The sequence below is a fragment of the Sinocyclocheilus grahami genome, unplaced genomic scaffold (assembly GCF_001515645.1).
Source record: "Sinocyclocheilus grahami isolate Dianchi unplaced genomic scaffold, SAMN03320097.WGS_v1.1 scaffold1049.1, whole genome shotgun sequence".
Classification (NCBI taxonomy): Eukaryota; Metazoa; Chordata; class Actinopteri; order Cypriniformes; family Cyprinidae; genus Sinocyclocheilus; species Sinocyclocheilus grahami.
Genome location: NW_015506228.1, coordinates 300,835 through 326,099, shown reverse-complemented (window position 1 = coordinate 326,099; position 25,265 = coordinate 300,835). Strand labels below are relative to the sequence as shown.

Genomic DNA, 25,265 nt, shown 5'->3' with positions numbered 1-25,265 from the left:
TCTGTACAAAAGGTCAAATTTTCGTGCATAAAAGCACACACAACATGCTCTTTGCCCGAGTCATGCTGGGATAACATGGATCATCAGGTTTTACTTTCCTCAGCTTTTCAAATTATGCTGATAATGGGTAAAAAATGAATGTATTATAATGCCAAATAGTGCATTTGCACTAGTAATCGCAGATGTATGGACTTTGTGCTGTAATGCATACTCTGTACAAAAGGTCAAATTTTCGTGCATAAAAGCACACACAACATGCTCTTTGCCCGAGTCATGCTGGGATAACATGGATCATCAGGTTTTACTTTCCTCAGCTTTTCAAATTATGCTGATAATGGGTAAAAAATGAATGTATTATAATGCCAAATAGTGCATTTGCACTAGTAATCGCAGATGTATGGACTTTGTGCTGTAATGCATACCACATCAAGCCTGTAACATGTTCAAACATGCATAGACAGGTATCGAAGACACACATCTGAAAATTAATGTAGTATCTGTAGGGTCCCGCAGGCGAGACATGGCGTAAAAGCATTCCAGATTGTTCTCCTTTTGTTTTTGACAACAGTACATTTAATTTGGACTTCTAGACCACAGTTTTCAAACTGAGCTCCAGAGAAAATCTAAGAAATCAAACTAAGATTTAAATAAACAATATTTACCCAATTTGACATTATCTCCAATTTGTTCTGTTTCGTAAAGACTGGTTGGAAATGAAATGAATCATGATTATTTAATTCTGTTGAAGGAACTAACTAATAGTGTGTAGAAAATATGCTTTATTTAATACGGAATACAAACAAAAAGATATTCTCCATATGTTTTAATTGCATAGATTTTCCCCCACTTTTTTGGTTTTTGTTTAATAACTATAAAGACAACAAGTAGGCTCGTCGTCTCATGTGGGAACTGCCTTAAGCTGACCTGACCTTTCATTTCACGCTCATGCATATGGAATATGAAGCTTTGTAAAAAAAAACTAATTGTTTGTGAAACTTTCTGTATGCATGTTATGCTGGAGTGTACGAAGTTCCATATGAATATGTTTTTATAGAACCAGTGAATATGTTACAAACTTTCAGAATTTTTAGAAAATGCTGATTTTGTAGTGTTCATTCCTCCAAAAACACAAGATTAATTTATCATGCGTTTGACAGTACAATCATAACGTCTTGACAACTAGTCGAACCAGGTTTAAACAGGCAGCAGATGAATGCGATCTCGCTCGGCTGTGATGACAGGATTGCTTTTGAATCTTGGAGATTTAGCAGATTTAGATGACTGAAGTGTCTATTCATATTTTTACTTTTTTTTTTTTACATTTACTGTATGAGGTGTAACCATGCAAGTTCCTTTTTATAAAAAAAAAAAAAAAAAAAGTTGTAGAGAAAATTTAAATCTGTTAAATAAAAAGGGACGGATTTTTGCGTGCTGAAGGTCACTTTTATCTGTGTTTGTAGTGAAATCCAATACTGTATCAGAGGAAAATGACAATATAACAATATATCACAGTAGTTTGTTCTACATCCAGCAGCAAACGTCTCCGATGAAGGCAAAACTTCAGGAATGTCATTAAATGCACTGATGCTTGTTTTTCTTTTCAAAGAAATCATTAATATCAGCACATTGCTCACACACACACACAGTTTCTACAAACAGTCTGTTCCGTCTATATAAAATAAGTTTTCTTTTTTTAAGAAGCAAAGGTGGTTATTCAAATATTTTGAGTTTATAATCAGGATGAATTGTTTTGATGATTAAAATCCACATTCAGGACTGTCATCCTATTGCCCCGTCAGTATATTTTTTGCAGTGTAAAACTAGCAGTTATTGCTTTCATTTTTTTGATTATAACTTGTAAAAAACATTCTGACAGTGGTGTGTAATATCAAACATATTGAGGTCCTTTGATCATAAGAAGCTGTATTTTTTTAAATGAATGCTCAAATACTAAAGAGCTGTGCCACCGCTGCTTAAAAAGATATCATTCTATTCAGTACGTTTGTTTTCACACATAAATTGAGCTTAACTTGACTAATTGCACAATTTCATTGACTTATTTTCCCAACACAACTGATGTTGGACGCAAACAATTTGATTCTTGTTGAATTTTGGTGAATATTTCATGAATGTGCATGCAAAGTGTTTTGTGTGTTGTTTTGAAAAGGTTGAAAATGTGCTCAAAATGGCTGGTTTCCATGCAGTTTGCCAAAAATCAACACTTTGAAAACCAGCAAAGAGTCCGGTAAAAACCAGAAAACCTTTATTATAGCGTGTCAAACACTAAAGTATGAAATGCATGAAAACTTATGAACGTTAAAATTCAGAGTTCAGTCGAAATTTAAGATTTGTTTTCTGAATTGTGCAAGGAAAATTCACTTTTCATTTATCTAGTTGAGTTTGTCAAAAAAAAACAACAACAACAAATAATAACAAAAAGGCACTAGAAATAGATGGGAATTATTACATTAGTCTCTGACAAGCTAAAATAGAGGGTTTCAATGTTTTACAGAGTTGATTTTTGGCAAATTGCATGCAAACCAATGGGGTCAATTTACAACAAAGTTGTAAAGTTGTACACCCAGTTTTTTAATGCAACAGGAAAGAGATATTTGTGCATTTTCTATTTATCAAATGATGGAAAAATATGGCATAACCAGATGTGCCATGTAGCCATGAGCATTTCAGCATTTTAAAGCATGTAGATTCAAATGCATGTGTGTGGATCGCAGTAGAGCTGAGTTTCTACAGTCTCAGCATAGTACGGCAGATTGTAGTAGTCTGCTGGTTTCTCCACAAACTAGCAGTAAACAGCTCTATCATCCACAGTGTGTCATCCAGTGTCTAAACAACTACAGGACCTGTGTGTGTGTTCATGACAGCACAGTGAGTGTGACGGTTCCTTTGGTTTTCTTCAGAATACAGACGGCCTCCTCATGAGTGACTCCCTCCAGACTCTGGTCGTTAACGGCGATGACTTGATCTCCGCGCTTTAGACGCCCGTCCTCTGCCGCGGCCCCCTGAACACACACACAGACACACACACACACACACACACACACACCAGATAATAATGCATCTGTCTGTCTCGTGGCATCAGTGGATGTACACATTCGCTGTGCCAAAGCGTTACCTTGCTGAAGACGGTTTTGACGTAGATGGGAAGGTCACCGTGAGGGCTGCCGAATCCACCCACGATACTGAAGCCCAGTCCGTCAGGCCCTCGCTCCAAACTAATGCTCTTACACTGCGGAGGACTGGACAAAAGACACGTTAAAACAACGACACTATGATTTTGAATTAACTGTTTTAATTGCATTATTTTATATACATGAAACAAGAGTCATGCTTAGAAGAGAGGAACGGAAAGGAAATTTTATAATGGCTGAAGAGAGTTTTGTGTACAAACCCCAGGTCATCGTGGAAAATGCTGCTGGCTGTGAGTCCTGCTGTCTGCTCTGCTGACGGTCCAGTCACTGTTGTATCGCCAGCAACGACCCACACACACACACACACACACACACACACACACACACGTCATATCTGCACTAAACCGTAACACACCGCATGAGTTCAGAGTTGTGCATCTGCAATTAGTCTGGTCATTTTGTAAGAAAATGCATTTCACAATGTACACATACAGTACTTAATGTGTGCACTTTTGATTGAAAAGAGAAGTGCACTTAATAGTACCAAATAGTACTTCAAATCTTAGAAGTATATTTTTAAAAAAGTACTTGCATATAATATTAATGAAATAATAGGCCAGTAAAAGTGTACTTAAACACACTTTCATGACTGTTTCTGAACACACTTAAGTAGACTTTTAAAAAGCGTACTTTGTAATAATGTCAAGTTTTACTTCAAATTGCATTTTAAATCAATATGTTTTAATAATCTTTTGTCATGCTTTAAAGAAGTGCACTTATTCTGATGTGTTGACTAACATACTAAAGCACATGGAAAGTACTTAATTATAATTTTAACTGTAGTGTGTTATTCAATATTACATTTAAAGGTAATATATTTAGCAACTTCATCATTACTAATGTGTAATTACAAACATATTTAAATATAACACATGCAAGTTTCAATAGAAATAACATACTTTTTAGTTTAACAAGTATATTTTAGTTTATCATAAATGCTTGTCAGTACATTAAGCATATTTCAAAGACAGAAATAATTATATTACATATAAAGATGTACTTAAGTCCTACTTAAAAATCAGTCTAAATTTCAGCTAACTGCATTTAATTTAAATGTAAACTATAATACAATTTCATTTAATTGCAATTAACATGCAATTAAGAGTCAGAAAACATGACATTCAGTTTGCATGTAGATGCTATCTATCTATCTATCTATCTATCTATCTATCTATCGATCGATCGATCGATAGATAGATAGATAGAGCGATCGATCGATCGATCGATAGATAGATAGATAGAGCGATCGATCGATCGATCGATAGATAGATAGATAGAGCGATCGATCGATCGATCGATAGATAGATAGATAGAGCGATCGATCGATCGATCGATAGATAGATAGATAGAGCGATCGATCGATCGATCGATAGATAGATAGATAGAGCGATCGATCGATCGATCGATAGATAGATAGATAGAGCGATCGATCGATCGATCGATAGATAGATAGATAGAGCGATCGATCGATCGATCGATAGATAGATAGATAGAGCGATCGATCGATCGATCGATAGATAGATAGATAGAGCGATCGATCGATCGATCGATAGATAGATAGATAGAGCGATCGATCGATCGATCGATAGATAGATAGATAGAGCGATCGATCGATCGATCGATAGATAGATAGATAGAGCGATCGATCGATCGATCGATAGATAGATAGATAGAGCGATCGATCGATCGATCTATCTATCTATCTATCATCTATCTATCTATCTATCTATCTGAAGTGAATACTTCTCTTTCACAGTGGATGTGATGGCTGCTGTGCCGTGGTGTTTTGTACCTGTAGTTGTATGATGCCTGTTGTGTTCTTCAGCAGTGAAACAGCTTTATTGTGAGTCATTCCCTCCGTCGAGTTTCCACAGATGGACACAATCCTGTCTCCAATCTAAGACACACACACACACACACACACACACAGATAATAAACATGAGAGACTATGATTCACAAATGCACACCAGCTTCAGTGTGTCAGACCTACTGGACAAAAAAAAAAGTTTTGTAACTCTGGTTCAGATGTTAGACACACACACACACCCAGAGTTTCTGCGTCTGAGCTGCCAGGCCGCTGGGGTTCATCATCGCGATGAATATGGGCACGTCACCCAGAGGACTGCCGACCCCTCCTGCTATACTGATGCCTAGAGAGTCTGACTCGGTATCAGAGCTGTCAGATGAAAAGTGATGGAACAGAAACCAAGAGAGTGTGAGTCTTTAACTGTTTCGGTGTCTGACCTGACTGCTCTGGGACAGACGGCGCTCGGAGTGGAATGGTCCCGCCTTAAAACGACCCACGTCCAATTGGATTGGACCAGCACAACTCTGAGGAAAAACAAAACCAGTTTACATGAGTGTGCATTGGTTTTCACATTCACACTAGATCAATCACATTTATATACCAAAAAAGACATGAGAAGAAGCCAAACTCAACATTTCAAAAACTATGAAGTTTTTTAGTTAATGAGAGTTAGGTTTCACTATTTCAGAAGTTTTGGAGACATTATGAAACATTTTCACGAGAGCATCTGGTCATTATTGATTCACAGCTCATTAAAAACAATAAATCAAACATAGGGCACAGCATGTAAATGGCGACTGCATTTTATAGACTTTTATTTTATTGACAGTTCTCAAATCTTGCTGCACATTACTATTGATTTTCACTGGGGTTATTATTGCTAACTACATCTAAAACAAAAGTACAATAGAATTTTGCTACTTCAAACGAGATAAACATTAGCTGAAATAAAAATAAGTAAATAAATAAAATAAAAATAAATAAATAAAATAAAAAACGTACTGTATTTCAACATTTTAATTTAAAACTAAATAAATAATTAATAAAAACTATATAGGCATTTAAAAAAATGACCTAAGGAATTCTGACTCAGAATATTAACAGAATGATACTAAAATACTAGTGCTGTCAAACGATTAATCGTGAATAATCGCATCCAAAATAAAAGTTTTTGTTTACATAATATATGTGTTTGTACTGTGTATATTTATTATGCATATATAAATACACACACACACATAGTATCTATTTTGAAAATATTTACATGTATTTACATGCATATATTTATATTCATTTTTTCATTCAAAACATATTTTTCTTAAATATATACATGCATGTGTGTGTATTTTTACATGCAAAATAAATATTCACAGTACTCACACATATATTATGTAAACAAAACTTTTATTTTGGATGCGATTAATCGCGATTAATCGTTTGACAGCACTATAAAATACATAATGTTTAAACCAAAAACTATACAGATATATATATACAGAAACAGTCTCTTCTCTTTCGATACTCCCAGTGATATATCTGATACGTCTGAATGTTTGAATATCTTTCAGTAATAATCAACTGTAAAAGGCAGTGACTCTGTGACGCTCACCTTGAGCAGCGCAGCCACATACTCTTGAGTGGCTGAGCGAACGTCCTCGCCGTTAACCGAGAGGATCTGATCTCCCTGCATCAGCCTTCCGTCAGTCTCCACCGCTCCACCCTTCACAATGTCCGACACAAACACCCCTGTGTCGCTCCTGAGACAGAGACACAATCACTGACCGCTCATGCAGGAGATACAGAGCTCAAATACAAGAGCTATGTTTCCATCACCCAGTTTGTATGCGCATTTTGAAGTATCGCATAAGAAACGCGTAATGTAAATGGCAAATTTCGAATAAAAATCCCTTAATTCGCAAACGTACTCACACATATATTATGTAAACAAAACTTTTATTTTGGATGCGATTAATCGCGATTAATCGTTTGACAGCACTATAAAATACATAATGTTTAAACCAAAAACTATACAGATATATATATATATACAGAAACAGTCTCTTCTCTTTCGATACTCCCAGTGATATATCTGATACGTCTGAATGTTTGAATATCTTTCAGTAATAATCAACTGTAAAAGGCAGTGACCCTGTGACGCTCACCTTGAGCAGCGCAGCCACATACTCTTGAGTGGCTGAGCGAACGTCCTCGCTGTTAACCGAGAGGATCTGATCTCCCTGCATCAGCCTTCCGTCAGTCTCCACCGCTCCACCCTTCACAATGTCCGACACAAACACCCCTGTGTCGCTCCTGAGACAGAGACACAATCACTGACTGCTCATGCAGGAGATACAGAGCTCAATACAAGAGCTATGTTTCCATCACCCAGTTTGTATGCGCATTTTGAAGTATCGCATAAGAAACGCGTAATGTAAACGGCAAATTTCGAATAAAAATCCCTTAATTCGCAAACACATTTTTACGCTCGCTTGAGGTGGTTTTTGACTTGTGCGAAAGAGGGTTAATGTGAACAAAAGGAGATGGAAACGCATTTGCCGAGGAAATTCCTCCATGCGCATCAAAAAAGTAATGTGACTGCGCTATGGGACGGCAAAACCTAACCAGTGGACCGATCTCATTCCTCAGCATCTGAAATGTTATGGTCATTTTGAAATGTCCGAGCAAAGTCTGTCATCAATGCATTTCTGTATAATTGCCTCCCAGAACTGTTACACGACTGCGTTCCCAAACATCAGCATCCACCTCCGAAAGCAATGATCGCATTTATTTAGTTTTGTCTTCTCGCTCTGAGGCGCAAGTCATTTATTATATAGGCCAATGAAAATGATTGTATTCAATGGTTTCTCCTACTTCTCATAGTGATATACTGTATAGCCTAGCGTCAGTTCTACCAGGAAGTGACGAATTTGTTCTCTTTGACTCGTTGGATGGAAACGGTGCATTTTTGCAAATGTTTTATGCGATATTTCAATTTTGCGCATAAGTTAAATTCGCAACTTTGGATGGAAACCGGCTATTGTATTACATTACTGATTTAGAAAAAGCCAATTATCAGGTTTCCATCCAAGGATTAAAAAATATATATATATATATTTAGCGCTTCAAAATTTTTACCGATATAGCTGATGGAAATGCCATTTATCGATAACATTTCTCATGTGTCTTTAGCGCCTAAATTCTATATCGATAGTTCAAATGTCGCAAAAATTAGTTTGGAAACACTTTTTGTCGAGAAATGAGGCATTAACGCGAATAAATGTGTTGTCACATGACAGAATTAGCCTATAGGCAGCTTCCGTGTTCGTGTTGCTCACGTTAAAGCACCGTTTCCCTGTAGTTCAAAAGCGCATTAAATCATATTCATATTATTAACGAGTTACCTCTCAAACATAGGCCTACATAGCTTAATTTGATGTACGTTGCAAGTTAAAATTGATTCACTTTGTTCTGAAGATCTTGTTTTACGTGGATATTGGAATGATAAGTACAACATTTTAAATTAATTCGTTTTGGCTTGTTAGTCGCTTCTTATATTTTTATTCTTGTTTTGTTCTGAGTACTGTTCTACCGTTAAATTTAAAGGATTTGTTCTGAAATGAGGGGAAATAAAATAGCATGTTTTTTCAATATGTTTGGCTGACTGTATTTTATTATGACAATGAACAGGCAGCGTTGTCGAGTTAGTAATGCTTAACTTTTTTCCTTGTAAGTGAAAACAACTTACAATAGCCTACTCCTAATTCGTTTTGGCTTGTTAGTCGCTTCTTATATTTTTATTCTTGTTTTGTTCTGAGTACTGTTCTACCGTTAAATTTAAAGGATTTGTTCTGAAATGAGGGGAAATAAAATAGCATGTTTTTTCAATATGTTTGGCTGACTGTATTTTATTATGACAATGAACAGGCTGCGTTGTCGAGTTAGTAATGCTTAACTTTTTTCCTTATAAAAGTGAAAACAACTTACAATAGCCTACTCCTTCATTTGTGGTCATATAAGATTAAGACATAATTCAAAACTATTCTAAATATTTATTTTATTTGCGTACAGTCACAAAAACAAAACACTGTGCTTTTGTAAAATAAAGGAAACAAACAGGATGCCGCTTTCTCAAGAGCGCATCAGACAAATCTAATGAAATTTAGGCTACTAATTGTTGCAGAGATTTTTTCTTTCATTTTGTTAATTCAGTAATTATGTAGAAAAATATAATTCGCATATAGGCCTATTTATTTCTTTTATATATAGCTTTATACTGTTTTCGCAGAAGCGCTGCAGGTGACCATGTGAATCCTCACATTCTGTTGTTTATGCTGCCTTTTGCGTGTATAAAATGAATCCCTGGAAAACAAATTTAAGTATTTTTAATGGGTCACAGCTACGTATCAATTAAAATTTCATTTAATTGTAATTTAACGTAATCTTGTCGGTTAACGGTTAAGACTGGCTTAACGACCGTCGGTTGTCGGTTAGGCTTTAGGAGAAATAAAATAACAGAAATGAACATTCCTATTTCCTAATAAAAGTTAATCAGAAAAATTATGATTATTGCTTGATGATCAAGTATCTAAATAGTCTATAACAAAGTACAAAAAAAAACTTATGACACTTTCTAATAAAAATTATTTAACGCAGGCCTATACAATTTAATACTAGGCTATATAATTAAGTTTTGTTTCAAATGGATAAAGAACAAGCTACTAGCTTATATAATGTACGCAATATAGGTGAAATTATGTATGGAAACAGCTCAAGGGCGTCTGTTTCACATGCACTTTCATGACTGTTTCTTACCACACTTAAGTACACGTTTAAAAAGTGACCTTTGTAATAATGTCAAATTAAAAGTTTTACTTAAAAAAGTACATTTGAAATCATTATGGTTAAAATAATCTTGTTTTATAGAAGTACATTTATTGTGATGTGTTGACCAACATACTAAAGCACATGTAAAGCACTTGTTTATCTTTTTAACTGAAGTATGTTATTCAATATTGCATTTAAAGTTCATATGTTGTAGTGTATTACATGTACTATTAAATATATATATCATTACAATTGAATTTTTGTTTATTGATTACTTAGTATTCTCCAGTACAACTGGGGTTAAAAGTTGGTTGAAACATGATCATATTACATAAAAAAACTTCAACAATTTAGTGCTATTAAAAAGATTAGTTAGAAACCTAAGCTATACAACCTTAAATGCGCTTAATTTGAATTATTTTTTTGATTTTCATCAGTATCACTTGTTTTATGAATTCATAGACAATAATAATAAAACAAACAAACAAACAAACAAACAAAAACATAACATTTTAGGTTAAGCTGACAAGTGGGTGATATTTTTAATAACATAATTAAAGAGAATGATACATTGTCACAGTGTATTCGGCAGTACGAGTAACTGCATTTTAAAATGTACTTAAGTTTTACTTAAGTGAGTCAAAAAGTTCGATAGCACAATAACACATTACAGTTAATTGCAATTAACATGCATTTCAGTGTCTGAGAACACTGCATTCAGTTCACACTAAAGTATATTCTTTTAAAGTATATTATTTTGGTTACACTTTATTTAACAGTAAGTGCACTTTCAGTGTACGTATCCAAGAAAGTACTGCATAGCACAAAGTAACTACGTGGGTTAATGTTAAGTTTAGGGGTAGGTTATTACCCAGTTACTGTAATTGTTATAATAAGTACATACACGGTACAGTAAGTATTCATTTTAAACGTTTTTCATTTTCGAAAGTGGAGATATATTTTAATGTTATACGGCAAATCAAGAACGTGGGCTGTAAACAGAACATAATTTAAAAAGAGATGTTTGTGTGCATTTTTATTGCGGTTAAAATGAATGTTACAATTTCACACTCATGCACCATTACATGTATTACTAATTTAGCAACAGCCAATGTCTCTGAGAAAATTCATGCAAAAGGTGTCTGTTGCACATCCATCATGATTTAACTTCTAACATCGACATGCATGCTGAAATGTATTTAAATGCAAGACATACTGAAGCATTTTCATATGTTTAGATAAAAGATGCTAAAACAACTGCGTCCTATACGGATTTAATATGGTCAATGTGTAAAAATATGCAGACAGCCCAATTTAGTATTTACTCACACTTTACAGACTAGTAGCTTTAACTAGTGCTCTAGTACCTTCTCCCGATGACGCTGAGTCCGAGGCCGTGGCCTGGTTTCTTCTGAAGCTCGACGCTCAGCGAGTCCCACAGCTCCTCCTCTTTATACTGACCCTCGTCTCTGAAGACCGCCAGACGAACGCGCTGCGGAGTCTGCCGCAAAACATTGATGGCCTCGTCGTGCGTCGCCACGCGCAGATCTACACCGCTCACCTGAGAGAGACAATGAGTTACGAGACGGATGAAATGAAGCTGGCATGAAATAAAAAGGCTAGTCAGAAGAGTCATGACTTTACCTCCAGAATCTGATCTCCTGCCCACAGTCGGCCGTCTTTAGACGCAGCTCCCTCCTCGTACACCTCGTGAATTATTATAGTGCCCTGAACACAGACAGATACAGTCCCAGTCCTTATAAATGAGTTCCTACGTCCTTGTGAAAAAGAAGTGTGCTTAATTGTGTTGAATGTGCACTTGTAGTGGACTTCAAATCTTAATAGTACATAAATAAATAAAAACTGTAGTTGCAGATAATGTAATATTAGTGAAATAAAAGGCCACTTAAGTGACTTAAAGAGTCATTTTAAATCATTATATTTTACAATATTTTGATGTGCTGATAAGACCAGTGTTACTGTACAGTATTATTTATATAGTGTTGTATACTATTATAGTGTAATACTTTGAATTAGCTTTTATTTTTACATTTTCAGTTTTATTTAAATTTTAGCTTAAGTTTTAATTATTTGTAATATGTTTTTGTCATTTTTATTAGTTTTCGTTTCTATATATTTATATTTAGCTTTTAATTAAAATCTCTTTTATTTTTATATTTTAGCTTTTTAAGTAATTTTGCTATGATTTTGCCATTTTTATTAGTTTTTAAAATTCTATTTACCTTTTATTAATATTTCAAATTAACATTTTTATTTTAATACTTTTAGCTAAAATGTATTTTGAGTTATTTTGCTATATGCTTTTGTCATTTTAATTCGTTTTTGTTTTTAATATTTGTAATTAGCTATTTATTACTAAAAATAGCAATATATACTGTATATATAGCTATTTTTATTTTTACTTAAATTTGTAATATCTCTCAGTTAGCTGCCACGATAACATTTCTAATTTGTGTTCTAATTCTAATTTAACCGTTTTTTAGCTCAAGCTTTTCAAATAATATTTATATTTTATTTCAGCTCTATTTCACTTAATCAATAGTTTTAGTTTTAATAAATAACAACGACAACTGGATTTTCTTTAAGTTCCAACTTTTTGAGTTGAAGACTATGTAACTTAAAAATTGATGGTGGAAGCTAATTTTGTGCACATTTTAGTAATTTAAAGTTTCTATCAGTGGCACACGTCAGTGAGCTTATTCACCAGCAGCGTGTCACAGCCACCCACGATGCTCAGCCCCAGTCCTGTTCTGCCCTTGCTGATCTCTATAGTGGTCTCACAGCCGGGGATGATGGGACACGTCGCCGGATCACACGCCAGTGTCGCCGGTGTGGAGCATCTGCTGGAATCTGCAGCACAATATTCATGAGGACAGAGATTCTGATTCATTCAATAATAAACTTGTTCTGTTTTCCTTTAATAGCCCCAGACCCCGCCCTCTTACTCCTGATTGGCTCTGTCTCTGATGATGTCAGAGAAACCAGCGGCAGGCTGCTTCCAGCGTCTGATCCAGAGCAAATCTGATTGGATGAGGAGGGTTGGGAGGCGGAGTCAGTGCAAATGGTGAGTTTCACAGATTGCTGGGGTTTCTGGAGGAGTGACGTCACCTACAACACACACATTTCACATCAGACGGTGACATTTTTGTAGATAATAAATCCTGTTTACATACACTACTGTTCAAACGTATGCATTTATTTGATAAAATATACAGTAAAAACTATAATATATTATTCCAATTTAAAACAAGTGTTTTTTTTTGTTTTAATAACTGTTAAACTGTAATTTATTTCTGTGATCAAAGCTGAATTTTCAGCATCATTACTCCAGTCTTCAGTGTCCTTCAGAAATCATTATAATATGCTGATTTACTGCTCAAGAAACATTTCTGATTCTTATCAATGTTAAAATTGTATTTTGCAGAATTCACAGATGAATAGAAAGTTTAAAAGAACAGCATTTATTTGAAACATAAATCTTTTTGACATTATACATTTCCTTAATGTCACTTTTGATCAATTTAATGCATCCTTGCTGAATAAAAGCATTAATATCTTTAAAAACTGACACTAAACTTTTGAACATTAGTGTACATTCACAAAAATCTTAACAGGTTATTTACAGAATATTGGTTTGTGACAAAACACACATTCTGTAACATGGTAACAAAAGAGTTACAGAGCACAGGAAGATTATAGAATCTACAACAGGACTGAATTTTGTATTACAATTATAATGTTTTTAAATTTCACATTTTGGTTTGTTGCTCACTACACTAGAAGATAGTGTAAAAACCCAATTTTGTGATTCATTTAGACCAGAGTTATGTCTTTTTGTGAGCTTGACAGCTCCTATGCTCTTGCTTATTTAAAAATATTATATTTTTTGCGTTACACGTAAAGTCATGAGGGTTTGGAACTACGCAGGTGAGTAAATAATGACACAACTGACTATTGCTTTAAACTCTTACTTCAAAACATTTCACAGTTGGAAAGAGTTTTACCTTTTCCACAGAGAGTCCCAGCACCATCTCATCATCCACTGTGAGCAGCCGGTGTCCCGCTGCAATCTGACCGTCCTGAAACACACACAGACACAGACACAGACACAGACACAGACACAGACACACAGACACAGACACAGACACACAGACAGACACAGACACACACACAGACAGACACAGACACACAGACAGACACACAGACAGACACAGACACAGACACACAGACACACACACAGACAGACACAGACACACACACACACACACACACACACACACAGATATTTGCATTATAGTATATATTGTTACCATAAAACACAGATATTCTCTCAAAAGCCTTATTAAATCTAAAAGACACAGTATTAGCGCAACACACATTGACATCAAGTGTGAATTATTTTTATGAATTATTTACATCCACAAAATTGCTTTTAAATAAATTTTCCAATTTTTCAGGCATGCTTTATTGTGATTGGTTAATCACAGCATTTTGTGTTCAAATATATTTGTATAATGACCCCAGCAAACAGTTTCTTTCTTTCTGAGGGCTATCTATACATTAAACAGGGTTATTATTGACTATTATTGACATTTTCGTTACTTGAAATAAAATAAACATTAGCTGAAATAAAACTTCAACTTATTTTATTTGAGCTAGTTGTCAAGGCAATATTTCTCAGTTCTGTTTAGTTCAAGTTAAAGTATTAAAACAACTGAAACTAAATAAAGTAAAATTAATAAATAACAATGAATAAATACTATGTAGACATATTTTTAAAAATTAAAATGACAAAAACACACAACAACTGAAATTAAAGTCAAAACGGAAAATGTAAAATCTAATTCAAAACATTAACAAAAACTATAACAGTTTATCAGTGATGCTAAAATAACACTTAAGCCCTACCCCTAAGACTTAATAAAAACCAACCCTGTTTACTTTCCTAAAACACTTTGCTGGTCTTAATTGCGCTCAATTCAGCAATGCAAAAAAAAGTTTGTCTTTGTAATAATCAAAATGTCACACAGGCAACACTTTTCCTTACATTTAAAAACCCTCTATTTCTCTCAGGCAGAACATCAGAAATACTGTATGTCACATTTGAAAAGTACAAAGGGTTGTGATAGGGCTGGGCGATATAGCTAAAAAAATGTATCAATGATATAATGTTTCATATGGTTCGTTATCGATAATTATTGACATTTTTTAAATATTTTTTAAAACAAAGAGCAACAATGTTTTTTTCAAATTTAACCACTGTATTTTTAAATCAATCCAATTTATTGAGACAAACAACACATTTTTTTTTGTTTTAACAGTTAAAAACACAATAAAAATTAAACAAATATCTAATTTCTAATGTTTTATATGCAGATTAAATAGGTATCAAGGAAACTTTTGTCTTGTCTCCCGAGGCCACAGGAGGGCGCAATGAACAAAATAATGCAGCGCATTTAAATTGTCAATGCAAGGAAATAACTCTATAAAAACTGTGCATTACGTCTAAATTAACTCATATAAATCTAATATTTCGTAAATTGCATAAACAATTATGAACAAAACAGCATCATGTATTTACACAGATTGCCTTTAAAAACATAAGAGACGCAGTGAAAAGGAATAAACCTCCACAAATTTGCGACGTGTTTTTTAAAGGTTTAAACTGTTTTAATTTTGCATGGTGAGACGCGAGTGCAGCAGTCATATTTGTCCGACTAAAAAATGCGCTGAATATGCATCAGTGTGAATGGCTTGGTTTCGGTTTTAACCTAATCAAGATCTTCTCCGCATTGAGCTTCTATATTTCTCTAATATGTTGAATGAATAACGCAGCAGCGGCGCATCTCGTGGGCTAGACTAACAAAACATTAAAATGCAACAACGTCACTTACATCACCGCATCTCGCGCGCCACTGATGACGCTCCCTGATGCACACCTAACATTCAAATGTTTATTTTAAATTCGACTAATATTCATTCTTTATTCACAATCTCCTCATCACAGGCAGGCACAGCACTCAGCATGTGTTCATGTTTGTGTGAGCTGTCGGCGTCACTCATAGCACGTGCCTATATCGAACATTTTTTATATCGTTATCGAAAAAGGTGTGCCGTCAATAAATATCGATACCGTTTTATCACCCAGGCCTAGGTTGTGAACATCGTTTCTTTTGCAGCACAGTGATTCATACCCTTCCGGCTGCTCCGTTCTCATCCACACTCTGAATGATGCATCCGCTCCTGCTGTCATCCTCCTTCAGAGAGAAAAAAACACTGAACATCACCGCTACAGAGCGAGAAACCTGCCCTAACAGCACTAATAAAGTGTAAATTTAGTGCCTTTAAAATACATTAAATTAAATGTAATATTGAATAACACACTACAGTTAAAATTATTACCAAGTAATTCACATGTGCTTAAGTATGTTAGTCAACACATCAACATAAGTGCACTTCTTTAAATCATGATATAAGATTATTAAAACATAATAATTACAACAGTACTTTAAAGTAAAACTTTTAATTTGACATTACTACAAAGGCCACTTTTTAAAAGTGTACTTAAGTGTGTTCAGAAACAGTCATGTAAGTGTCTCTTTAAGTCACTTAAGTGACCTTTCCTTTCATTAATATTATATTATCTGCAAAAAAACATTCTTTTAAGATTTGAAGTACATTACAGGTGCACATTCACAATCAAGAGCACTTCTTTTTCACAAGAGTCTAAAGCTGACTTGATCCTAAAAGGTAAAACTGATTCAGAAATGAAGTAAATAATGTCTCTTAAACTCTGGGTTAAGGACACAGATGTGTGTGAGTTCACCTCTGTGTGTGCGTCCGGTGAGTCCATCTCCTTCATCGGCCCGACAGCCATCTGACTCAAAGCATCTCTGTTCCTGGAACACACACACACCACACGTGTCAGCCTGCAACAGGCTTCAAAATCTCTTCAGATCAACACCTACACGCCACAACCTTCGACCTACCGGATGAAGATGATCTTCACACACACACACACACACACACACACACACACACACACCGCACGTGTCAGCCTGCAACAGGCTTCAAAATCTCTTCAGATCAACACCTACACACCACAAACTTCGACCTACCGGATGAAGATGATCTTGACCCTTGAAGGGGCGCTTTTAATGATGGCAGAGGCGTTCTGATGACTGCGGCCGTACAAAACCTGACCGTTTATCTGCCAAGACAACCAGGTGAATCAGAAAAAGGCCTGATCTGTTTAGCATGAAAATGATGTGTGCATAACTGCATTGAATGTGCACTTGTAGTGTACTTAAAAAAACTTGCAGATGATATATTAATGAAATAAAAGGCCACTTAAGTGACTTAAAGAGAGACACTCTCATGACTGTTTCTTAACACACTTAAGTACACTTTTAAAGAGTGTGCTTTGTTATACTGTCAAATTAAAGTTTTACTCTCGGAGTACATTTTAAAAATCATTATTTTGATAATCTTTTGTTGTGTATAAAGTGTATTACTTTATATTTTAATTCACCATAAATGCTTGTCTGTACATTCAGCAGTACTTCAACCATACTTCAAAAACTTCATTATGTAAAGTAAATAATAGTAAATAAAATAAATTATATATATATTTTTTTAACTTAAGTACCAACTTAAGTGAGTCAAAAAAACGGCATTTAATATTAATTGCAAATAATATGCAATTAAGTGTCTGAAAACATTACATTCAGTTTACACTTAAGTATATTCTTTTAAATTACATAAGTACTCTTTTTTAAAGTATGCTAAAGTGTATTTCTTTTTCACAAGACTGCTGTTTTGATGTTTTAAACACACTCACCTCTAACAGTTCATCTCCCACCACGATGTGTTCGTCTCGGCCGGCGGCGCCGTTGGGATCGATTCCCACCACAAACACACTCATGCGTGAACGATCGCGGTTCCCTGCCAGACTCAAACCCAAACCTGTGCGACCCTTCTCCAACTCGATCAGGTGCAGCTCACCGGGTAAACGACCGTACCGCTCCGTTACCTTTTCTTCTCAGACACAGACACACACACACACACACACACACACACGACACACACACACACACGACACACCTGCAGTTAGATACTTTTAGTTGTAAACTACACTTGCAATCTGTAGTATTACTGCAGCATATCACTGCAGTCTAATAACAGATTTAGTTCAGTACAGTGTGAATGGCAACATACCCCTTGTGAAAAAGAAGTGCGCTTAACTGTATTGGATGTGCACTTGTAGTGTGCTTCAAATCTTAAATATATATTTTTAAAAAACAATTTTAAAAGCCACTTCAGTGACTGAAAGAGAGACACTTTCATGCCTGTTTCTTAACTCACTTACTTTTTAAGTACACTTAAGTACAAAGTTTGTAATGATGTCAATTTAAAAGTTTTACTTTAAAGTTCATTTTAATCATTATGTTTTAATAATCTTTTGTTATTTTTTAAGAAGTACACTTAAGTGTTGACTAACAAACTAAAGCTAATTTTAACTATAGTGTTATTTGATAATACATTTTAAGTTAATGTATTTTAGATGTACTAAGTTGCAACTTCATGATTATAAATACATATTAACACAAGACATGCAAGTTTCAATAGAAATGCCATTAAAGTATATTTTAGTTTAGCATAAATTCTTGTCAGTACATTCAGCAGTACTTTAACCATATTTAGAAGACAATAGAAGTAATTATGAAATTACATATAAAGATGCACTTAAGTCTTACTTAAGTGGGTCAGAAAACACTCTAAAGTTCATCTAATTGCATTTAATATAGATTTACACTAAATACATTTTCATTTTTACTGCAGTTAACATGCAATTAAGACTTCAAAAACTGTATTAAGTTCACACTTAAGTATATTTGGCAGCACTTAAAGAGAGACACTTTCATGACTGTTTCTTAACACACTTAAGTACACTTTTAAAGAGTGTACTTTGTTATACTGTCAAATTAAAGTATTATTCTCAAAGTACATCATGTTTTGATAATCTTGTGTTGTGTATAAAGCATATTTTATATTAAAGTATATTACTTTATCTTTTAGTTCACCATAAATGCTTGTCTGTACATTCAGCAGTACTTCAACCATTACTTCAAAAGTAATTATGAAATTATCTATACAATTGTACTTAAGCACCAACTTAATTTTACAGTGCCCTTGTTACACGTTACATGCACTTACAATAGTAAAAACAATAAATTAGGCATAATTACATGCAACTAACCATAAACCAGACCTTCATTCTAAGCATGCAGCAAGTATATGTAGTTAATTAATATTACATTGCTTTGCAATGATTTGTATCGTGAAAAGCGCTGTACAAATAAACTTGACTTGACTCAGTACTTAAATGTGTAATTATAAAGTGAAGTGAAGTGACATGTGGCCAAGTATGGTGACCCATACTCAGAATTAGGGCTCTGCATTTACCCATCCAAAGTGCACACACACAGCAGTGAACACACACAAACCGTGAACACACACCCGGAGCAGTAATTACACTGTAACAAAGACACTGTAAAATAAAGTGTAACCTTATATCCTTATAGTCAAGTATATTAATTCCATAATAAGTACTCTTTTAAAGTATCCTACTACAGTGCACTTCTTTTTTCACCAGTGTCTCTCTCTGAAACTAGTCTGTGTGATAGGTGCTCTCTGCTGGCCACTGTGTGTTACAGCGAATGTGAGACTTACTCCAGCTGTATCCGTACTCATCCTCCTCTTCCTCATCAGGACCGTCGCTATGCAGAGCGAGTCTGTCGGGAATCTCAGTCAGTGTGTCCGAGTCGGTTTCCCCGACATGTGGAACGACAGGCAGCGACAGGACACTTTTCCCCTCCTCTCGATACAGCTGCCACAGTTTTAAAAATAAAACACATTAAACAAGATATAATTTCTATCCAATTAGCACGTCATCTGTCAGCAAGGCATCCTCCATTAAACCCATGAAATATGAAGCGTAATATACTCAAAATCACATTTAATCTGTTCTTCATTTCTCAGCATGAAGAACCAACAAAACAAGACATGCTGCTGTTCTGTAAAAACCTTCCAAATCATTCATTAGCCTGCTAAATTCATGTTTAATGAATGTTTTTTTTCAATGAATATCAGTTACAGTGTAAAATTGAGATTGCTAAAAAATATGACATTGTTACTGTACATAAGTTTCTTAAGTAGAACAAAAAAGATGTTTAGCAGAATGTTCACGCTGCTCTTTACATTTTGGTCTGTTCTTGACACAGCACTGCATTTGGGATGTATTTTATTCCTTTTTCTGAGTTTAACAGCTGGTCACTGTGTGCTTTCACTGTATGGAAAAGAGCAGCAAGAGTATTCTACTAAACATCTCCTTTTGTGTTACACAGAGTAATGCATATCATGTGGATCGTGCGATTAAAAACTAATCATACAAAAAAGCTTCAGATTTAAACCAGCTTTTCAATCATGCTCGTCTGATCTGCATATATTTGCACATTTATATATAATTTCTAATATTACTTACAATAGTGCAAAATTGTTACAATAAAATTATATATATATATATATGCATGCATAAATGTTGTTTATTCCATGGTCTGTCTGAATACTGGATTCTGATTGGCTGGCAGATATGCAGTAAACCTGTTTAATGCACAGGTAGCTCCAAGTCAGTTTGATCACTGTTTTATATTAATGCGCCTTAATTGATGCACACAACGCACACACACACACATCACTTGCACACACACACACTCACACACACATACACACACCACTCGCACACACACACACACATCACTTGCACACACACCACTCGCACACACACACACTCTCACACACACACACACACACACACACAAAGAGTGAGAGAGTCAGAGATTGCAGATTGTGCTGCGCACACACATAAACTTGTTGTCAATGCTTCTCCGCGATTTTTATTAATAAAATAGCCTAGATACTAGACCACTACATTATATTTTTCAGCAACGTGGTGGTAAAATCACTGTTTTTCAAGTAATTAATTGTTTGTAGAGAGACACACCCAGACGCAGGTAACACACACACAACTATCATCTCTCTCTCTCTCTCTCTCTCTCTCTCTCTTGATAAGTAATTAATTGAAATAAATGCTATAATTCATTTAAATAAATGTGATCTTACCGCACTATTTCATCTCTGTGTCTGATTTGAAGCGGGCAGAATGCTAGAGCTAATGTGCCATAACTGACGAAAATAACCGTCATGTTTACACTTCTGGTCAAATATTGCGCTGCAAAGAGCAAAAACGTACTAGTTTTAACTAGTCTATAACTTGGCAAAGGACCGTGGAATAAGTAGAATAATCAACGGCTTGCAGTGCATTAAAGGATTTTAATGCACTTCGCGTCGGGGGGGTCTTTGCCTCCACGTCTACTGAACACTGTGCTTCTGAAACGGAGATCAAATAGAAATTGGGACATTATTTCCTCACCCTTCATGATGTGCCATGCAAATTCAATTCTCTGGATACAATTTCATATAAATGATCTTAAATTGTAATACATAAATAAGTAAAACTTGTGTGTTATTGCTAGATTTACAGACCCGAGAGTTTAGTAAACAAATATATATATATATATATATATATATATATATATATACAGTATTTTTTATTTTAGCTTATTTATATTTAAAAACGTAAACTTAAAAAAACTTGGAAAAAAGTACAAAGTAAAAAAATAGACTGAAATAAAATAAGTTCTTAAATTACTAAAACTAAAACAAAAAATACACAAATAATTTAGAAGTATTTTAAGTATTAATTTAAATAAAAATGACAAGTGCATAAAAATTACAAAAAAACAAATATATATCTTCTCAATAAACTCTTAATACATTTTTTAATACATATAAATGTTAAAAAAATCAATCAATCAATCAATAACAGCACACCAAAAAAGCACAACTTATGTGATATGTTGCTATATTTACAAATGATTGACTTAAAGAAAAATATTATCAGTCAGGTTTTTTGATTGAAATAAAATAAAATATAAACATCGCCAAGTAACTGAAATAAAATAAGTTGAAAAATTACTAAAACTAAAACTGAAATAAAATTAATAACATAAATATGTCGTATTAAAAAAATAAAAATAAAAAAATGACAAAAGCACATAAAGTTACAAAAACAAAAATATAAAACAAACCCCTGAAACTAAAAAAAACTAAAGCTAATTCAAAACATTAATCAGTACTACAATAGCATATACAGTAAATAATACTAAAATAACACTGCTATAATTGAAATGATTTTTATGGTGTTTTTTTTTTGGTGCTTTTGTTATTTGTGGACCTTAACCTAATACTTAGTGGTCACTATGAACGTAAGGATGGAGGGGTTGCTCTGAGCGCTTCAGCTGTAGCAGGGCTACGGGAGGTTTCTACAAGCACAGCACAGAAGGTTAGCAAGCCAGAATCACCCTGCGCCAGTATATCAGCTTAAACACATTTCATCCCGCAAGACGAGTCATTAAAACATCTAATATGTAAACTAGAAGTGGCCTTATTGAAAAAGGAGGTCTGCGGGTAAATGTGGAGGACGTGTCTCGGGACATTAACGGCGAAACAGTTGAACTTTGGAGAGCCATAAAAGGAGTGTTGCTTGTTAAATCTCATTCGTAAATGTGCTTAAGTTGACTTACTGGCAAATCTTAAGGCTAAGCCGAGCTGAATGAGGGATGCTGGGAGCGGAGATAAGAGGGCTGAACAGAAATTACCTGACACTTTGGCACAGGGACGCATTTTAAAACTGTCCCGTATTTCTCTATGACAGGAGGTGAATCAAAACTATACAGAGAGTCAGGCTGATGACAGACAGAGAGAGAGACAGAGAGACAGAGAGATGAGGTGGAGGGCGAGAGACAGATGCAAAGCGGCTCGATCCTGTTTTTCTGAGCACTACAAAAGCGGTTAGTTAGTATTAGTGCTGGGCGATATATTAAAGATTCACAATATATTCATACGGATTCTGCTGATAATATCAAACACTGTGCACCACTGTGTCTTTAATATGCTTCATATTTGGTCGTTAGGTTTCTCAAAGAGTAAGAGTTTAGCATTAAGACAGAGTTTCTGATTTAAACTTCAGTAGCCACACTGGTGTTACAGTTGGTAAGCTTGATTTATTTCTATTAATCTAAACTGTTTTCATCAATTGATTCAAAACGTATTCAATGATTTGCTTTTATGAAGTCTCTGCATGGCATTTTTTTATGTGAAAAATACATTTTATATTACCCTTGTGAAAAAGAAGTGTGCTTAATTGTGTTAATTGTGCACTTGTAAGTTTACTTCAAGCATTTCATTATATTCAAGTGTATTTTTTAAATACTGTACTTGCAGATGATATAATATTAATGAAATAAAATACCATTTATATGTATAAACACTTCCATGACGCTTTTATAACACTTTTAAAAAGTGCAATTCAAAATGTCAAATTAAGAGTTTTACTTTAAAGTACACTTTATATGTTTATGTTCAATATTACATTTAAAGTTTACATTAAAATATTTATTTAAATACATAACAAACAAGTTATATATTAGTTTCTCATAAATGCATGTCAGTACATTCAGCAGTAGGGAAAAATAGAATTATGAAATTAGTATAAAGATGCACTGAAGTCCCATTTAAGTGGTTCAAAAGCACTTTGAAGTTCAGCTAATTGCATTTAATATACATTTAAAGTATAATTCATATTTATTGCAATATTCAACGTATTATTTAAGTATTTTTATTCAAAGTATATTATTTCCATAGTAAGTAGATATGCTTCAGTGCACTTCTTTTTTATTTTTATTTTTATTTTTACAGGGGTGTTGTTATATTGATGCATTTAAATGAAAATAATTAAATACAATTCTTTGTGTTCCTTTAGCAAAAAAAAAAACACCGTACATGCAAATATTGGGTGAAGTAGTGCCTTTTTATAATTAAAATGAAATAGACATTTGGCAAATGCAAGTCAATTTCAAACAATTGTAAGTAAAAGTGAATTTGTCCACTAGCTCAGTGTGTAAAGTTAGAAAGTTAGGTCAAATATTTTAAGGTATTTCCTGCATGTAATTATGACAAAGCTGCTTGTTTTCAAACTTTTATTAACTTATTAATTAATTTTATTAACAATAACTGGAAAAATGCAAATAGCAAATGAATTAACTATTAATTTTGTAACTCCAGACGTTTCAAGAACTGTATGTTCTTCAGTAAAAACAATTTTGAGAGAAAATAAAAAATAAATATGATCTCTATTTATAACCTGATTTTGAGCTTTTTAGCATTTTTATTTAGATTAGAGTTGTATTATCTTAATATATTAATAATCATTTATAAATGTAATTAATTTTACATCATTCTGTTATAATAAATAGCTAAATGTGTGTACCTCTAAAATCCTGTCTCCTGTCTTCAGTGTGCCATTGCGTCCCGCTGGACTGTCCTCCAGGATGTGTTTAATAAAGATGCCCCGCATCACTTCCCCGTTGCTAAGGCGACTGCCCATGCCCCGCCCACCAACGATGCTGATGCCCAGAGATTTCCCAGCTTCCCTGTGCAACTCCACTCTGAGCAAACACACACAGAACATTCAATTAACATCTAGTAACGTCAATTTGCCAAACATTATGATCAACACATTTTCATGACTTTCCCACAGTTGTCTTCATTGATAAGTTTCTCATCATCATGATCCCACCTGCTGACCAAACAGCATCAAACTTTGCAAGCCTTAAATATATTTTCCAAGATTTGTTAAAAACTAACATTTTGTACCAGAGGTTCAAATTCAGTGCCATGCGGGATTTGATTCAAAACCTTTTGATTCAATTCAATATTCAGTATTCAAAACATTCAATAACTTCGGTCAGGCATGGTTTGAAAATCCAATATTTGATCCAATACTGAGACAATATTTGGTGAGAAAAATATGAATGTATAAAGTGCCACATCTGATGGCCATTTTCAGTCAACGTTGTTCCTTGTGATAATATTTTTGCCAGCTGAGTCTCTTATTATCAGGCCAAAATCAGGGGAAGATCTGATGAAAGATGCAGGACAGGTTTAAAACAACAAATGGCAATGAAAATCCAGAGTTTTAAATTTAGGCCAAGTTATTTATTAAATTTTTTTTTAATCATTTTTGATAAATATGTGCCACTATCCATATGGCAAAAATGAATAAATAAATAAATTGTATATATATATATATATATATATATATATATATATAGTATTTTGTTAAAAAAATAATTGACAGTACATATTAACCTGCATGGTTTACAACATATATGTAGCATATTTTAAAAATATATTTTGGCCAGAACAAAAAAATTACAAAATA

The 25,265-nt window shown here is 34.1% G+C and overlaps 1 protein-coding gene across 1 annotated transcript in view; it reads right to left on the bottom strand.

Annotated features, from left to right (window-relative positions):
* Positions 1 to 1,914: 1,914 nt before the first annotated feature.
* Positions 1,915 to 25,265, bottom strand: part of LOC107566130 (multiple PDZ domain protein) — a 68,825-nt gene continuing 45,474 nt past the window's right edge. Inside the window, exons 21-39 of the mRNA XM_016251507.1 lie at positions 24,312 to 24,489; positions 22,588 to 22,866; positions 19,595 to 19,772; positions 17,703 to 17,899; positions 16,981 to 17,072; positions 16,689 to 16,761; positions 16,057 to 16,119; positions 13,867 to 13,941; positions 12,808 to 12,970; positions 12,567 to 12,712; positions 11,486 to 11,569; positions 11,209 to 11,402; positions 6,627 to 6,774; positions 5,439 to 5,541; positions 5,257 to 5,369; positions 5,002 to 5,106; positions 3,410 to 3,498; positions 3,134 to 3,257; positions 1,915 to 3,020 (exon numbers count right to left, since the gene is read on the bottom strand). Of these exons, the coding sequence (XP_016106993.1) occupies positions 2,874 to 3,020; positions 3,134 to 3,257; positions 3,410 to 3,498; positions 5,002 to 5,106; positions 5,257 to 5,369; positions 5,439 to 5,541; positions 6,627 to 6,774; positions 11,209 to 11,402; positions 11,486 to 11,569; positions 12,567 to 12,712; positions 12,808 to 12,970; positions 13,867 to 13,941; positions 16,057 to 16,119; positions 16,689 to 16,761; positions 16,981 to 17,072; positions 17,703 to 17,899; positions 19,595 to 19,772; positions 22,588 to 22,866; positions 24,312 to 24,489 (2,551 nt within the window). The 3' untranslated portion in view covers positions 1,915 to 2,873. The remainder of the gene's footprint in view (positions 3,021 to 3,133; positions 3,258 to 3,409; positions 3,499 to 5,001; positions 5,107 to 5,256; positions 5,370 to 5,438; positions 5,542 to 6,626; positions 6,775 to 11,208; positions 11,403 to 11,485; positions 11,570 to 12,566; positions 12,713 to 12,807; positions 12,971 to 13,866; positions 13,942 to 16,056; positions 16,120 to 16,688; positions 16,762 to 16,980; positions 17,073 to 17,702; positions 17,900 to 19,594; positions 19,773 to 22,587; positions 22,867 to 24,311; positions 24,490 to 25,265) is intronic.